A 19119-nucleotide genomic window follows, 5' to 3' on the forward strand; every position below is an offset into this window, starting at 1 on the left:
ATTAAATTAAACGATTAATGTTAATAGTCAACTCAACATTTAAGTAGCTAAGCAAGTAACTGAATGTTGATGAGATACTCCTGCAGCAAACCATTGTGCATGTATAAAAGGATTAGAAGGAAATAAAGAAATGCTAGAGATTTTGATTGGATTTCAGGTATGTTGTGCAGTATAAATTGCATCTGCAGCTTAAACTATGAGAGACCTCGTAGTGCGGATTTTGGAAGCAAATTAGCACAAAATAAAGTTATTTTGTGATCTAGCAGCAGTAAATTGTGGAAACCATGGAGGAAATGTCTTTAGTGAAGCTTTTCACATCATGCAATCAAACGGTACCAGCTGGGTGGCCATAACTGCTCCTGCACTTAAAATGAGGAAAAAACAGCAGTCTGCTACATTGATTTAAGATGAAATTGCTAGTTTTAAATCTTTGAAAAAGAAAGCATCAATTCTGAGACATTCAAAATACTTAAAAATAAATTACAAATTCCTATTGAAAATCATGAAAAACACATTCTAAAAAACATCATTTTGGAGTGTGTATTTTAAAAAAAAAGTGCAGATCTGGAAAGCTAAAATAAAAATTGCTGAAATTACTCAGCAGGTCAGACAACATCTGTGGGGGATAAAAAGAGTCAACATTTCAGACCAAAAACCCTTTATCAAAACTGGAAAGGGAGAAACCAAGCAGGTTTTAAGCTGCAAAGTCGTCTAGTCGGAGAATTCCGTTCTGTCAGTCGGGGGGATGAACTTAATTTTATTCCAACACTATCGAAGGAAACAAGATATGCAGTTGCAAGTTAAATGTTGAAATATTTAGGAAGGATAATTCAATTCATATATTTTAATAGATTGTTTGCACTGTGCTGGGCTATGTCAGGAGCTAATTAAGAGCCATTTAAATTATGGTCGGTCTAAAATCAAATATTGGTCAGTACAGCTGTTAGATGTGGGTGTTTCCAACAGCCCCACATCTTTTACATGTCAAGTATAGAATAAACTAGATAAAGATGGAAAATATTAGTGAACCGAAGGTGTTTTGTGTGACAATGCAATAGTTTCTTCCTCAATTTAATCCAAGATTTAGTTAATTAACTGGGTGTAAATTCCCCAACCTCTGTGGTAGAATTTAAACTCCTTTTGACAGAATATTAGTCCAAGATTTGGGGAATTAAATTTTGTTTCAGTAAGGGAGTTTGAGCAATTGAATATATAACAATTGGAACAAATTATGTTTTTTCTTAAAAATTTTCTTGCTAAATCCAAGTATTTTGTTGTTTTCATGTTTTCTGATATTCACAATTTTACTATAAAGACCATCCTTCCCTACATAAAATGTCTTTTTGTATGGTTTGTTTATATTAAATTGGTTAATAGTTGAAATATTTTACTTAAAATGTAAATAACCTTTTTTCTTTTAAGTAATTTAAGATGTCACATTTGGGGGTATATGAAAATTGCTATAATTTTGTTGTTTTTTAAACTTAAACATGTATAAATACACTTCATAGGTTTGTGGGCTATTTACCAAAAGCAGCTGTTCACTCATCAGATATAGACTGACCTTGCTGTTGAACCTTCATAGCCCAATTTGGAATTTTTCAGCATCAGAAGTAAATGCAGCAGTACTTTAGTGTTATTTTAAAGTTCCAATGCAAGTTTCATTGCATAGATTTCTTGTAACCGTCAAGTAAAAGCTAAACAGACCAGCAGTGTAATAGATACATCTCTCTTGATGTACATTGATAGGCTAAATGGTCACCAATCATTATCAGCACAATGGTACAGGAAGATAGAGCGTTCCTATGAAACGGTTCATAAGGCAGAATGTTGTAAAGTGAAGAAGCAATTTCCATTAATTAATATGGGAAAAATTTGTGAGCATTCACAGACCCAAAAAATAACCTACCAAATCATGCCAAACAACACATAAAACCTAAAATAATTGTAATATATAGTAAAATGTGAGTACAGGAGCAGGGAGGTTTTGCTTTTGGTTTTGGTCCCCTAATTTGAGGAAAGAAATTCTTGCCATAGAGGGAGTTCAGAGAAGGTTCACCAGATTGATTCCTGGGATGGCAGGACTTTCATATGAAGAAAGACTGGATCGACTAGGCTTATACTCACTGGAATTTAGAAGATTGAGGGGGGATCTTATTGAAATGTATAAAATTCTAAAGGGATGGAAAGGGTGGATGCAGGAAGATTGTTTCTGATGTCGGGAAAGTCCAGAACGAGGGGTCACAGTTTAAGGATAAAAGGGAAGCCTTTTAGGACCGAGATGAGGAAAAACTTCTTCACACAGAGAGTGGTGAATCTGTGGAATTCTCTGCCACAGGAAACAGTTGAGGCCGGTTCATTGGTTATATTTAAGAGGGAGTTAGATATGGCCCTTGTGGCTTAAAGGGATCAGGGGGTATGGAGAGAAAGCAGGTACAGGGTTCTGAGTTGGATGATCAGCCATGATCATACTGAATGGTCGTGCAGGCTCAAAAGGCCGAATGGCCTACTCCTGCACCTATTTTCTATGTTTCTAAAAGCAGGAATGATCTGATAAATACATAGCCTATATAAAGTAGGAATACTTTTCTGCAATCATTGCAGCACTGTCCAGCACAGCGAAAATCTCACGCAAGCGCTCGGCAGAAGCACTCTTTCCAGTAACCTTTAAGCTATGAAGATGCCAAATCATACCAAATAACACATAAAAATACACAGCCTATATAAAGTAGAAATAATGTATGTACAGTGTAGTTTCACTTACCGGAATCGGGAAGACAGTGAGCACACTGATGATGGTGTGTTAGGCTGAGTCGTCGGAGGTTGGGGTGGTGGGAGACTGGGGTGTCATCTCATCGTCGTTTGTTTCCATCAGGGCAGGCCGGTCATCTTCTATGTCTGCCTGCCTCAATGTCGAAGGTTCGGTTTCGTCATCTGCTGTGGTTGACGTGGAAGGCTTGGAAAACGACAGTATGTTTGACTGCTTAGCCTCACGCATTGTTCTATCATATAGTTCTTTGTAAGCACTCAAACCATCTCGCAAATATGCCCTAAACCTACGTACCCTTTCAAAATTAAAGTCATGCTTTTCTGCAATCGTTGCAGCGTTGTCAATCCCAGCAAAAATCTCACACAATTGCTTCCTGTTCAGTTCCTGGACGACTTCACTTTTGGGCCGTTCGCTACTGTGTTCAGTTTCAATTGTTATCCTTTCCTCTTCATCAGCTCTTCATCTGTCAGTTCTTGGTCACTGGATGCCAAAACCTCTTCAACATCATCTTCATCAACTTCCACACACCCAGCCACCTCAGCCAAATTCACTATGACCTTACTTCGTTCACCACAATCAAAACATTTTATTATGTCGAGTTTTATGCTAAGTGTAACACTCTTACACTCTTTTAGGCTTTTCTGATACCTTAGAACTCATCTTACTAACGGATACACAAAATAAATCGACATAAAGCACAGATACTCACAGGCAGGTGTTTAAGCAATTCCGGCTAGAATGCAGTTCCGTGAGAGGAGCTCGGCTGCTCGGGGCATGCGCTGCTTTTTATCGTAGCAGTGAAAACACCTTCTGTTAGCGAAAACAGGTAACTAATGTAGGTCTTTCGTAACAGCAAGGTGTCATTCGAAATGGGGGGGGAGGGGCACTTGTATCCAGTGGCAATGAATGAGTATACCATTTAGTGATAAGTAGCTGTTAAACTGAAAGACATAGATACAGAATTAGGCCATTCATCTGTTCTGGAAACATCCTCTGCATCTCCACACTATTTAGGCCTTCCAATATTTAGTAGGTTTCAATAAGATCCCCTCTCATTCTTCAAAACTGCAATGTCTACAGACCCAGAGCCATCCATCACTTCTCAGATACTAACCCATTAATTCCCAATATCATTCCAGTGAGCCTTCTCTGGACTCTCTCCAGTGGCAGTATATCCGGCCCAAAACTGCTCACAATACTCCAAATGTGGGCTGACTAAAACTTGTTGTCTTGATGCTTCTGAAGGAGCCTTAGAAAGGCACGCACTAAGGTGATTCTTGCCTTTTTGATAATCCATCAAGGGTGTTGCAGGATCGAGAATGACTTGCTTCAGGTATTGAGGATTTTGCGGTGCCCAGTGTAGGAATTACAGATCCCTCTACGGATAAGGCAGGAGTAAGTGGGCAGAAGGTAGTTCTGGGGTTGTGCTCTCCTGTGTTTTGTACCCCTTTGCACAAACTGAGGGTTGACAAAACTGTCCTAAATGTTCTTTGCTTCAAGTGCTTGTGAGCCAGCGATTGCCAAGAGCCTGTGTGGATGCTGTACTTCTTCAAGGAGACTTTGAATATACTGTAAAATCTATTTTTGTGTCTGCTTGCAATTATCTCCCATGACAGAACTTGGGATCTAATGTCTGTTTGGGGAGTTTGGAATGTGGCATGCAAATAACATACGAATGCCAGTGTAAGTGACTCAGAGTAATTACGGCCTAAGTATTGAGGGTGTTGGCCTGGGACAGGACAATGGTGTTAGCACACTTATTGTTCCAATGAATTTGGAGAGTTTTGTTAAGGCATCATTGGCAATACCCGTCCAGTGCCTTAACATGCCTGGTGCACGTCTTGGAAAGTTTAAGGTAGTGATCTTCAAATGTCCTTGCCCCAGTCAACCAAAAACTATGCTGACACAAGAATTGTTCATCAGCAGTGCCATAGTTGTAACAGTCTGATGGTTATCCTCAACTGATTACTTTTTCACAGTGGCTAGACAAGTTTCTGACTTAGAAGTATTGGGCCTAGCCCTTGAAAGTGTTGGTTGGCTTTGATGTATTTCTTTAACAGTTCAGTAACTCTAGATCTGTGTAATTTTATGTCCGTCAGTCTTGATCACAATATTTACTGGTATCACATAATCTTCTATGAACCTGTTGAAGGTTCTAAACAAGGTTAAGTTATTGATACGGCTGTTATTATTGAACAAATTTATCATATTTAGTCCGCATAAGCTAATCAGTGATTTTTCCATCATCATTAGTGATAACCTTCATGAGAAGAGCTTCCAACATTAAAAGAAATTAATGGTACCATGAATGACGAAATCGTCCATGAATTTTCTAACTTGTATTTCAGTCTGATTTTTTTAATGACTCGATAGCCTTCTCAGACATTAAAAGCTACAAAATATAATCCCCCCAGTCTCTGAGGTGGGACATAGCCCAACAGAGGGGTCAGCAGGATATGTAACAGACACGCACACAAGTATTTTCAATCATAGGGATTATGTCTGCTTTTTGAAAGCAAGCATGGTGTAAGTGCCTTGGTCAGTTTCTCAGTCAGCTTCTTTATGACAATTTTCAAAATTAAAGAGACTTCAGAGATTATTGTCAGAAGTGAAAGATTAAGTCACAAGTTACAGTATTAATGTAGTAATTTTGGAGAATATCTCCCTTTTATGCTCAAAAATGCTAAGAAGTGATTTTTATATAATATATGAAAAACTGAACATGTTAGTGTGGGGAAGCTTCATGAATTAATTCCATTTAAAATATTTTCTAATGATTAAATTGGAATGAGAGGTTTTGTTGGTACATTGTATTTTTACTGAGAATGGGGAAATCATGAGTCCTAGAAATTACAATCTTCTAAATAGGAATAAAGCTGACATAATCATCTGCCAATAAAAGATTATCAAACAGTAAATCAGGTAAAGTGTAAAAGCTCCATTTTGAAGGTTATTTTATAAACTTGTAGATGAAATAAAAGCAAATTTGTCTCTGCAATGGTTCATTCAAAAACAGTTTAGAGTTAATTGTATGTTCTTTTGGAACCTAATAGTTTCTCATTACAATTTGTTTATTGCCCTTATGCAAATATGTAGATTCTAATAGAGCATCATTTCTGACAGTGGGTGAAGAGAACTAAGCATTGTTGGTAAAGAAAATGTCAAATCTAATTACACCATGTACACTGAATGGGATCCTGTGGCACTAATGAGGGGGAGTCGGCTGATATCTAAAGTGGGCAACAGGATGAGTGACCGTTAGTTCCAGGGACAAAGAAAAAATACCACCCCTGGTGTATGTGTTCACTCTTCTTGATGATGACATTTGCTTTGATTTGATGCTGGGAAAGGTGAACACAGGAATAGGAAATGACGGAACATTGAAAACCCATTGTCAGAAGCAGAATTCATCCCTCTTATTTTCACGAGCGTTTGAGGACGACTCCTTGCCTCTATTGGAGAAAGATATAGTTTAATTGCTATGTTATGTATTCATTTTAAAAAGTTTTCATCTGCATATTTCTGCACAGACGTGCTTCACAATCAAAATGAAGATCATGTAAGATTTGCATCTCTAATACCCTGTATTGTTTTTATATCACTAATTGCTTGCAAATTTTCTGGGTGGCCCAGCTGTGAGCTAGATAATAGTGTGACTAAATCTGTCAAAGATTTTCAAGTCTTTTTTCTCTCACTTGTACTTCAGTGGTCTCCAACTGGTTCTAATCATTGTGATGTCGCTTTCATTTGTTCTTCTAAAATTCCATCACACATGCTTATACTCTGCTAAAGGAGAATTCAAATAGGCTTCTGTGGGCTTTCTCTTGCCCTCATTTAGAAGATTATCTGAATTCTAAGTGACACAGTGGTCAGGGAAGGACATGGGCTGCATTGTCTGGTTTTGTGTTGTGTGCGTGTCCCACATGCAGCCCTCCTTTCCCTCGATACTCTTATAGGGTATCCTCGCTGGCTGTGATACTGTGTGTGCATTGTACTCTCTCTGATGGTATGTCACTGTAATTCACTTGTTTTTGATCAGTTAAGTCATTCCACAAATGTTTGGAAACTAGGTTGTTTGATTTCATCTTCTCAGGTTCAATAACATTAAAAGAATGTGGTAACTGAAAATATTAGAATCTCACTGAGTAACATTAAGATGTTTTTAGTGTTTTCAAAACACAATTGCTTAAGACTGGATAGTTCTAAGGACTTTAATTTGTACATGTTTGGGGCTTTGTCATTTCAAATCCATGGAAAATGTCAATCTTCCTGATCTGAAAATGAATCTTGGTCAGTCTGCTCATGAATACCAAAACAGTATCTCACCATTTCAGTGGCTGACCCCCAGCCATGACCTACTCACAATTGTGAATACCCTCGAAGTGCTATTTTCTCAAAGCCATCATTGTGAGCATAGGGGACTGACTACACAAGTATTTTTCTCAAGGCCAATGCAAAACAGTGGTTTTGATACCACTCTTGAAATTCTCTTTCGTTCAAAGTTTCAGAGCTGCAGTTTTCTCAGTGAAGGGGAGCGCATTCTTCACGAAGTGATGTAAATAAATAATTATTAATAATGGGCACTGTGATACTGTCATGGGTTAGCGCGACACTATTGAAGGAGTTTGATTCCAGCGCCATCTGTAAGGAGTCTCTGTACATCCTACCCATGGATTGTATGGGTTTTCCTGGGCTGCGAGGGTTTCCTCCCACAGTTCAAAGATGAACTCAGTAGATTAATTGGTCATTGTAAATTGTCCCATGATTAGATTAGGGTTAATCAGGATTGTCAGGGGTTGTTGGGGCAGTGTGACTCAAAGGGCCAGAAGGCCTACTCCACACTGTGTTGCTAAATAAAAATAAAATTATGGTCAAGCCCTGACTTAAGAATCAGATTCAGATTTAGTATCACTTTTTTATGTAAAGTGAAATTTGTTGAATCACAGCAGCAGTACAACACAAATACATAAAATTACTGTGAACTGCGATATAAAGTACAAGAACTGGGAATAATGAGGCAGTGTTCAGGGATTCAAAGACTGTTCAGAAAGCTAATGGGGGAGGGGGAAGAAGCTGTTTCTAAATCAAGTGTGAGTCTTCCAGCTACTGTACTTCCCACCGCCCCCCCCCCCCCAGCCCATGCTAAAAACAAGAGGAGGGAATATCTTGGATGGTGAGGGCTCTTGGTGATGATTGCCATTTTCCTCAGATTAAAATAAGAGCTCTAGTTACCTCCTTTACTTAGCTTTAACAAGCTGCAATGAAAATGCCTTCTCCCTCCACGACTAATTTTATGTTCTGACCAGATTCTATTAGACACTGCATATAGATTAAAAACCTACTTTGAAGAATTTAGGTTGCTCAAGATACAATTGCTTTTTTAATTATCTTTGTAATATTAGACAATTGATGGAATTTGGCAACAGGAAATTGGAAGCACAGTTTTTGAACATGTTATACTTAACCTCTCCAATGCAATCAGAGATACCAAAGCCCAACACCACAAAATGAATTTTAACTAAACAAGAGGGCAATGGTGTTGATATGACAGGAGCCTATACAGAATGACAAGATGCAGGTCTGCAGCTGTGATTCTTAAATATACAGCCCCTGTCCCCATGCCTGGTGAACTGGAATTTCCTTGGAGGAAAAAAATCACAACACTGCCTCGTGTATATTTTTGTTATTTCCTCCTAATTTTCTCTCACCTTCAGCTGAAAGTAATATTCCACAGTGGAAAATCTACAAGGTGCATTTCAGTCTAATCCAAGCAGTTATAATGCATTTTGAGCCTTGATTTAAGGACTATGAGACTAAGGCAGGCGTAGCCTTGCCTAATGCTGTCGGCATTCTTAAGGTCATACGTGGGCATTTACTAACATGAGTTGCTGGTTAGCAATCAGCAGTAGAAGCCATATATGATTTTTCCACCCTTTTACTTTTTCTATCTCCGCCCTCTCCTGCCCACAACTATTTTTGTCCCCTCCACTATTTTTATTGACATACCTCACACCTACTCACCTTTCCTGTTCCCCCAGGAACTCCATTGCTCTTACCTCCTTTGGTTCTTGACCCCCACTATTCCCACTCTCATTTCACTTCTCCACCCCTCCCCCCATCCAATTTCTACCATGGGAATGATGTGTACAGTTGCGATAATACTGATTTTCAAAACAAACGTAAGAGGGCAGCAATAATTATGATATTTTGATAGAATGAAGCAGAAACTGCTTGAAATCTGAAATAGCTATCTTGTTTCAGTATATGTAACTGTAAACATGTCCTCTCTAATATGTAATCTGCAAAGATGGCAAACTTCCTTAATTGTTTTCTAGCAGCAAATTAAATCAAACACCAGGACACTTACAAAACCTGTATTCAGGAGTCTTTAAATTAAAGATTTTGTTTGCTTGTCACCAAGCAATTAAGAGGATTTGTTTGGTTCTTATTTCAATCCTCTTCATTGTTAACAAGTTGCAATTAGCATTTTTGGTATATTAATTATTGGTTGAGGAAATTGCCTCTATTTAATTGCTATCCTAATGAGTCACTGGATCTTGCAGTTAAATGACTAATTGTTCTGGATTTTATGCTGTGCATTTGCCAAATGTTTACAACCTGTTTCACTGCACATATCAAAACATGCCAGAAACCTGGCTTACCATTTAAAAGCATTGCACTTCCATATGGTGTGTTTCTCTCCACAGCCTGAATGAGCGTGCCTATTTGCTGAAGAGAGTGTTTAAAAGAAGTTCTTCAAGCCTTGCTCGGGCCCACCCCAGTTACCGTGTGTCACGTAGGTATTCCTCTGCTTCAGACTCTTGCAGTTACATTTTTATATCTAAGGAAATGTTTGGCCTTTTTATAAGTGTGAATTGGCAGTATTTTACAGAATTTTGCCTTACCTGATCAATATTTTGTTTACTTTTGCACAGTGCTTAAGATGTTAAATTTTTCACTGCTCTCAAGCATGCACATCATTGTTACTAATGTATTAAATGTATTTTCCTGTACTTTTTTTGCTCTCTGCAAAATTGGAGAAAGTAAATGAGAAAGCCTGTTTCTCTGAGAATTCTTCAGTTTGATTTTCTGCTCTGCCTCAATTGTAAAATAACTGATCAATGGTTCCATTCTGAAACATCAACAATTGCTTTCTCCCGCAGATACAGCTTGTCCTGCTGCGTTCCTCCAGTAGATTGTTTATGGTTCCAGATTCCAGCATCTGCAATTTCTTGTGTTTTCAGGATTTTGTGGATAAATCTTTAGAACAGCAGCAAGCATGCTGTTTCACAGTCCCTTCGCCAACAATTCATTCGTTTTCCAAATTACCGGCCTTCTCACTCCCCTTTCCCCTCCTCTTTGCCTTCCCAGTCTACAGGTCTGCGAACGTTAATCATATTTAATTTATGCATCATAGTCATATTAGTTTATTTGTGTAACATGCAATAAGGTGCATTTTTGTACAGGTCCTTTTAGCCATATTCATCATATGTTTGAACACTCCAAAACTTTTAGTCTGCAGTGTGTTTTTCTCCTTTGAGATACAGTTTTTTCTGTAGTCTTAACCAGGGATAATGCATGAGTTTGTGTGTATATATGTATTTTTCTTTCATTTTTTCCCTTTAACAGAGTAAGAGCCCATTTCAGCTCTTCAAGTCTGTATCAACTCTCAGAGAAATCACAATCTCCTGCCAAATTTCCCTGTAACCTGTTCTCTAATCATTCCTATCAGACGCCTCTAGATTCTACTACATAACTACAAACTAGGGATGATTTAGTGTCCATTAACCTCCCATCTTTCATGTTTGAGATGCAAGAGGAAGCAGATTACCTAAGGAAACTCACACAATCACAGAGAGAGCATCCAAATATCACACAAACTACACCAAAGGTCAGGATTGAACCCAGGTTACTGAAGCTGTGAGTCGGCAGCTTCATTAGCTGTACTATTACACTGCCAGTGTAGCCTTTCCATTAATTATTCCATTTTTCCCTTATTTCATTTAATGGTCTCTCTTTCTATTAAAGACTTAGAATTGTTTGCATAGAGCTCATTTAAATATTTCTCTCCATCGATTATAAAATATTAAATGATGTAAGCTTCCACCGTGTTATTTAGGATACAGGAAGGGAAGAGAGCTGCATAGTTCCGCTAGAAAGGATTTCTAAGTAATCCACAGCTCTTACGGATTTTCCCTGCTGACTTCACTACTGACGTTTATTGAAGTAATGAACGCTAGGCTAATGTAGCATAATGTCCCTTTCTTCCTCATCCATACAGGATATCCATGGCAAGTAACCTGTAGCACCTCAGCATGACACGTATCAGTTTACATCCTGGATAGGTCTAAGGGCAAGGAGCCAGGCCAATCCTAACCTGTAAAACTGACACTACTAAATAGCTGCTGGTCAAAGGAGAGATAAATACTTGAATAAGACAAATGCAAATATTCTGTTATTTTAATATAAACAGTGCATTCTCCGCTTGCATGAGGGAACTGAGTATTTGGGTCACTAATTTGATCCACTCACGTTCCTGCTGATAATGGTTGATGTTTGCCTGGGAGTGCCATGTGATTTATGAGAGTTAAAATCAATTGAGGATTTTCTTTGACTGGTTAAGGACATTAAAAAGTATAGGGAAGGGGGAAAAGAGGGGAGGAGTTTTAATTGCGCTTTAAAATTTGAATGAAATCTCATTGCTCAGAAACCTTGTTATCCTGAGTTGTGGATATTAGAATCTCACTACCTTGCAGCATCTGTGTTTATATTATTTATATTTTGGTACAACCTTTGGGTCAGAAAAATGAAAATTGATAAAATAATCAGAAAAATTATTTCTCCAAAATGTATTTTACATTTACACTGCTTCAGTGAACTATTAGCTCTCATACAAAATCATGCAGAAGTTATTAACTTCAATTTAATTTTAGCCAATTGCAGAAGGTTGGTCAACAGGAATACTTGATTAAAATTATCCAATCATATCCCCTGTATTTGAACTGACAAAATGCAGTCTTTTTTTACAAAGTGTAACAATATTAGTTTCTTATTTGTATATTTCATGAGAATGAAGAAAAACTGACTATAAGCATGAATTTTTTTTTCCGAGAGTGTGAATGGGTTTTTCATTGATGTTTAGTTTTTTTTAAATCTACTTGTATTTTCATTCTGGGGATTAGCATTCCCACTGTGAGGTCTGCTCTCTGACCTTTTCCTAGTTTTGTTATATGGTGTGTTGTGTATGATGGATCATTCATTGTCTTCAGATGTATAGAATGACATTGTGGAAAAACTGGGACTACTATCAATAGGGTACAAAAGACTGTGGGTGGGTACCTTCTCTTTGATACTTCATACATCTCAATTTATGCAGTTCATGGAGAAGCTGGTATCAAGCGTACAACATAGGACTACATTCCATGCCACACTTTCGTATTACCTGGTGGTTGTTTGGATGGCTGGGTGGAGATGGAGATGCAAGGCGCTCTTACACTCTGCTAGCCTGCAGGTCATCCTTGGGCAAGGTGTAGCACCTGCTTAGCCATGCCCCCCCCCCCCCACCGATCAGGGTCACCTGAAGCCATGGGAGCAGGTGGTGGATGGTCGTATGAGCAACTGGTGCATATCATGGTCCTGGTCATGTGACCTCTAACAACAGATAGACAATCTCTGAAGAGTATTGATAATGGCTGGGGGCACCCATCTTGTAAAGGCACTGCCCAGTAGAAGGCAATGGCAAACCACTGCTGTCAAAAGTTTGCGGGTCCTGGAGAGACAATGACTGTCCATGCCATACAACATGGCAGATAATGAACGAGTAGCATTGCTATTCACAGCTTGGGACGATATTATCTCCTTCCTCAGTTCACTTTACGTAAATTGCATAAAAGTTAAAGAAGAAGGTGGGGTGGAGTATTTGTGGTACAGAACTAACCCAGTAACTTCAGAGAGTTACATATAAAACGGAAAACAGCAAGCTCAGAGCATATATAAAGAGAGAAATAGACCCTCCACACCACAGATGCTGTTGGACCAGTTCAGAGTTTCCAGTGTTTTCTGTTATTATTTCAGACTTGATTTTCAAATCAGTAAGTTTCTAGGCATGGCACCAAGTCTGCAGACTCTTAGCAATTTAGTATGAATGCCAGGTTAATTCAGCAACTCTAATTTGGGTTCAGAGGGAGAAAGCAAAGTTTCCCACTCTGCTGGATTTCAGTGCCATGTCACAGCATCAACAATTTACATGAATAAAACAGTTTTTAAGCAGTAGACTGACTCGTGGCTTGTCATCTAGCGGTTTATCAACAGTTTTGTTCAGAACAACAAAGCAATGATAGTAGAACAGGTCAAAATGCTTGGTTGAAGAGCTAAGTTTTAAGATGCATAAAGAAGGGAGGGAATGATGAGGGGTGGAAAACTTGAAACGTGGAGTCTAAGGAAATGAATACATGTGGATGTGTGGAAATCGGGCATCATCACAGGGAGAAAGAGGGCTGAGGCGCTGGGTGAATTTGAAACCTAGGATGAAAGCTGAAAGATGTAGGTGTTTGCAGAATGCTAGTATACAGACCAGATGGAAGAGCTGGATGATGTGAATCAGGATACAGGCAGCAGACTTTGGGATGCAGGTTGGAAGATGGCCAGATGAGTAATTGAAGAGAGAATGACAAAGGTAACAAAGTCACAGATAAGGTGAGGCGGAGAGATGCAGTGTTGGTGAAGGAAATGGACACTGATAGATCAGTTTGGTCAGATAGGATACCAAGATTGCAAACAGTCATGGTCAACCTCAGGCAGTGATCAGAGAGAAGGATAGAACTGGTGTCTAGTGGATAGTCTTGTTATGAGAACTGAAATCACAGGATGCTACTAATAGTATCTGTCCCCCTGAATACCTTGTATTTGCTTGAACCTATTTAAATGAGTCATTTTAATAGTTCTGCCTGACTGCTTCTAATTCTAATCTTCCTAAGATTTAACTTGTGTCCTAGTTAACTGAATCCCTCCTCATAGCAAATATTGTCCAGTGCAATTCAGGCAATTCCATAAGACATAGGAGCAGAATTAGACCATTCAGCCCATCAAATCTGCTCTGCTATTCCACCATGGCTGATTTATTAACCCTCTCAATGCCATTCTCTTGTCTTCTCTCCATAATCTTTGATGCCCTTTCTAATCAAGAACCTATCAGTCTTTGCTTTAAATGTACCCAATGAGTTGGCCATCTGTGGCAATGAATTCCACCAATTCACCACCCTCAGGCTAAAGAAATCCCTCCTCTTCTCTGTTGTAAAGGGATATCTCTCTACTCTGATACAGTGCTCTGGTCCTAAATTCCCACACTATAGAACGCATCCTCTCCACATCCATTCTATCTAAACCAGGGGTTCCCAATCCTTTTAATGCCATGGACCCCTACTATTTAATCAAGGGGCCCATGGACTCCAGGTTGAGAACCCTTGATCTAGGCCTTTGATAGGTTTCAATATGTTCTTCCTTCATTCTTCAAAACTTAAGCATGTACAGGCCCGGAGCTAGCAAGTGAACCTCCTCTGGACCCTCTCCAATACCAGCACATCTTTTCTTAGATAAAGACCCCAATCTGCTCTCAATACTCCATCCAAGTGCAGTCTGACCAATGCTTTATGAAGCCTCGGCATTACATCCTTGCTTTTATATTCTAGGCCTCTTGAAATTAATTATTCCTTAACGCTAACTCAACTTGTAAATTAACTTTCAGGGAATCCTGCACAAGGACTCCCAAGTCCCTTTGTAACTTTGATTTTTGAATTTTCTCCCCATTTAGAAAATAGTCTCTACCTTTATTCTGTCTACCAAAGTACATGACCTTAAACTCCCCTACACTATATTCCAACTGCCCCTTCTTTGTCCATTCTCCTGATCTGTCCAAATCTTTTTGCAAACTCCCTGCTTCCATGACACTACCTGTCCTTCCACCTATCTTTATATTGTCTGCAAACTTGACCATAAAGCCATCAATTCTGTCATCAAATCATTGACATATAATGTGAAAAGAGGCAGTCCCAACCCCGACCCTTGCAGAACACCACTAGTCACCGGCAGTTCCCTTTGACTAATCTAGAAAGTTTCAAATGGATCACTTCCAGACCCCACCATGAAGGAAAAGAAATACATTAATTTATTTTAAATTATTGATATTATAGAGCATCTTTTCCCTTGTGGTTTCCCCCATCTAAGACATTATACAAATTAGGAGCAGGCACTTAGAATCTTTTCCATCATTCGATATGATCATGAGCTTTCAAGTTTCCTGCCTATTCTCAGTAACCTTTCAGCCTTTTGTTTATCAAAAAGCTATCTAATTCTACCTGAAAAATAGTTGCTGCTTATTGAGGAAAAGAATTCCAAACATTTATTCCTATTTAACTCCAAGTTTTTATATCTCCACCTCACCTCTCCTCACCCCCTCCAGTCTTGTTCATTTCTATCAAGTCCCCAAGCCTCTGACAGATACAAGTCCGTCAAACCTTGCCTTATAAGGTGGGGTATTATTTTAGTAAACCTCTGAGTGATAACTAACATGTTAACACTCCACCAGGAAGGAAAGAGACTCGTATTGTGTGCAGTACTCCAGGTGTGGCCTGGCCACTATCCTGTATAGTTAAAGCATACTCTCCTAATGTGTGTATTAATTTGGGCCAACTCAAGCTATCAGGCTTTTATAATGACGTTTGTGTCAGACTTCTGTGCATGTTCAACCAAATACAGGAGTTTCAGATGAACTGTACTTGTCATTGAGCGCAGACCTGGTGAGCATAGGGCCTGGTGCACTTTACACCTGGTTCTTAGTTTCACACCACAGAACACTACGGGTGCCTTACTAATTCATTGAAGTTACGACAAAAGGCAAGTCTTCCACTTACTTGTTAAATATTTTAATTATTTATTGGCATCTTTTGGTGTTTACAATTTTATTGATTTTTTGCATTTTCTTGTCATATCTTTTTGACTAGTTTGTAAAATGTTTCTCTCTATCAGACGGTTTAGAAGTGTTTCACAACCTTTGAGGTGAGCTGTCAAAAATAATCTGGGCTGGCTGAACCTCAGGATGCATCACATGATTCAAACTCGTATTTAGGACTTGCTGGGCATCCCATGATCCAGTCAGGTGAACAGGGTTAGCTCTTGGCATCTGGAAAAAGTATGTCTAGATGCGTGGGAGTTCTGAGTAGCGAGTCTGGGGACTAGGCTGCAACAAGTATGACCATGTGTGTTAGATTGCCATGAATTACAGTATATTTAATATAAGAATCTTCCTTTAACAGGATGTGGAAGCAGAATCAATATGCCATTAGTAATATGTAGTCATTTTGCTCTGTTTCAGATGGGTATGCTTTTTCTCAAGAGGAAAATGGTGTGGTTTCACAGAGAGACTTAATCCGTTCATATGAGACCCACAAAGTGAAATTAACTGCAGACTGACCAGAGTTACCTTCTTCAAGTATTGGACTGATTAGCAATTCCTGAGCGTGCTGATCATCAGTACTGTTCGTAATCAGTGATATTTAAGAGAAAAAAAAATCCTCTTACTTGTGGCCTTAGCCAAAAAGATGGATTTATATAGATTCTCTTCTGAAATTTAATCCTGTATTTTGCGTTGCTGTTTTGGTCAGACTGAAATAATGTTTTATATATACATGAAATATAGCTGCTTATAAAAAATAATTGTTGAAAAGTGCTGTGCCTTTAGGTGGAATGGAACAGAACTGCCACTCCTTACCCCACACCCTCCCACCCAACCTCTCAAAGTCTCACAGGTTCAAAACATCTTTTATCTGTACTGGAGCTGAAGGATGGAGTGGGTGAGGTATTTGTATATTTAATTCATTTGGCCCACAGCATCTGAATTTTCACTGCAATTTCTTGGCAGTGGGAGGATGGGGACACATAGACCCTGCCATTGGAAGTTGGTGAATGCCTTTGAGATCTCGTATTTGTTATAAAAAGAAAGTACATACACAGCTGTTCAACTTGTCATACAATAGTAACATATGAGCAACCTAGCTGTATCTCAAAAAAAACTATAGACGATCAGAATGAGCTCATATCCCAGACTTGCTATTTAAATCACTGGGATTCCTGTTGGTCTGCCTAATGCTTTTGTGATATTCTGATGTATTATAATATTACCAAACAATGTTTTGTGCAGCAATCTAATTACCAAATGCAGAAAAATCTAATTACCAAATGCAGATAAATGGTATGTTACCCTTTTTGGGAAAATATCATCTTTGATGGTTTGGAACACATATGTGACTTAATCTGCATGTGTTCGGTTGTTCAGATAGAGAGGTGTAATGTAAATCACTACCCACTGCTTCTCACTTACTGAACAACTGACTTGGACTTCCTTCTAGGGAATAACTAAGTGATCTTCCCATATGATATGAGCCCCAACTGAAACTGTTGTTCCTATCTCATTTCTGGCCTCTATCCCCCTGCTAGGTATTTTGCAATAGACTGCAGTAGCTGCTATTTCAACAGAGCTGAATCTGTGGCTCATGAATATCTGGAGAAAATGAATGCCCCATTATTTATCCCCAGTATGCATTTAAAAACCAAGTATGTTCATAGTTTAGAAGTCAACTGAAGTCCAAAGATAAATCCTGTCTGAGCCACAGCTATTACTTTTTAAAATTAATTCTAAGGGCATTTAGAATTAGACTCAAGTTACATTTTTTAAATATACAGTACCTTCTATAAGAATTATTCTATAAATATTGAATTAAAGCAACAAAAATTACTTCACTTGCATTGTCTGCTAAATGTTATTTTCTTCTCACCACTGTTCAATATTTAAGATGTAGTAATGTTGTGATTGCACTTTTGTTCAGTTGAATATTCTTGATGTTAATGATCTTTTATGTATCTCAAAGTTCAAAGTACGTTGATATCAAAATAAGTATACTACATGCAACCTTGAGATTAGTCTGCTTACAGGCAGCCACAAAACAAAGAAACCCAATAGAGCCCATAAAAAAAGACCCGTCAAACATCCAATGTGCAAAACAAAATCAAATCATGCAAACAATAAGAAGTAAGCAAATAACATTCAGAACAGAAAGTGAGTTGACAGCCACAATGCCTGTCATCATTGCAGCCAGTCCTGGAGTCCATTACTTGCTGGCCACAGCCTCAGTTCAGCACTGGGACGAGTAAATCTCGCCGAGCAGTGAAATGAACACTGGCCTATCTCTCATCTTCGGTCCCAGCACAGAGGCTTTAAATCTGGCCTCAGAATCAGAATCAGGTTTATTATCACTGGCATGTGACGAAATTTGTTAACTTAGATAGAAACTTAGATTTGTTAAATTAGTTAGTGAGAGTACAGAGGAGATTTACCAGAATATTTCCTGGGCTTCAGCACCTAAGTTACAGAGAAAGGTTGAACAAATTAGGTCTTTATTCTTTGGAGCGTAGAAGGTTGAGGGGGGACTTGATAGAGGTATTTAAAATTATGAGGGGGAGAGATAGAGTTCACGTGGATAGGCTTTTTGCATTGAGAGTAGGGGAGATTCAAACAAGAGGACATGAGTTGAGAGTTAAGGGGCAAAAGTTTAGGGGTTACATGAGGGGGAGCTTTGTTACTCAGAGAGTGGTAGCTGTGTGGAACAAGCTTCCAGTAGAAGTGGTAGAGGCAGGTTCAGTATTGTCATTTAAAGTAAAATTGGATCGGTATATGGACAGGAAAGGAACAGAGGGTTATGGGCTGAGTGCAGATCAGTGGGACTAGGTGAGAGTAAGCGTTCGGCACGGACTAGAAGGGCCGAGATTACCTGTTTCCGTGCTGTAATTGTTATATGTTATATGGTTATAACTTAGCAGCAGCAGTTCAATGCAATACATAATCTAGCAGAGAAAAAAAATAATAAATAAAATTTTAAAAATAATAATAGATAAACAAGTAAATCAATTACGTATATTGAATAGATTTTTTTAAATGTGCAAAATCAGAAATACTGGATGTTAATAAAAAAGAGGAAGTATCCAAAGATTCAATGTCCATTCAGGAATCGGATGGCAGAGGGGAAGAAGCTGTTCCTGAATCACTGAGTGTGTTCCTTCAGGCTTCTGCACCTCCTATCTGATGGTAACAGTGAGAAAAGGGCATGTCCTGGGTGCTGGAGGTCCTTAATAATGGATGCAGCCTGTCTGAGACACCGCTCCCTAAAGGTATCCTGCGTACTTTGTAGGCAAGTACCCAAGATGGAGCTGACTAGATTTACAACCCTCTGCAGATTCTTTCAGTCCTGTGCAGTAGCCCCTCCATACCAGACAGTGATGCAGCCTGTCAGAATGCTCTC

The 19119-nt window shown here is 38.8% G+C and overlaps 1 protein-coding gene across 2 annotated transcripts in view; it reads left to right on the forward strand.

Moving 5' to 3' along the window:
- The window catches only part of atp8a2 (ATPase phospholipid transporting 8A2), a 419615-nt gene extending 402058 nt beyond the window's left edge, over positions 1 to 17557 (forward strand). For both annotated transcript variants that reach the window (XM_059964171.1, XM_059964170.1), the window contains 2 exons: positions 9478 to 9566; positions 16140 to 17557. In XM_059964171.1, the coding sequence (XP_059820154.1) occupies positions 9478 to 9566; positions 16140 to 16237 (187 nt within the window). In that variant the 3' untranslated portion in view covers positions 16238 to 17557. The remainder of the gene's footprint in view (positions 1 to 9477; positions 9567 to 16139) is intronic.
- The last annotated feature ends 1562 nt before the right edge of the window (positions 17558 to 19119 follow it).

The sequence above is a fragment of the Hypanus sabinus genome, chromosome 3, assembly GCF_030144855.1.
Source record: "Hypanus sabinus isolate sHypSab1 chromosome 3, sHypSab1.hap1, whole genome shotgun sequence".
Classification (NCBI taxonomy): domain Eukaryota; kingdom Metazoa; phylum Chordata; class Chondrichthyes; order Myliobatiformes; family Dasyatidae; genus Hypanus; species Hypanus sabinus.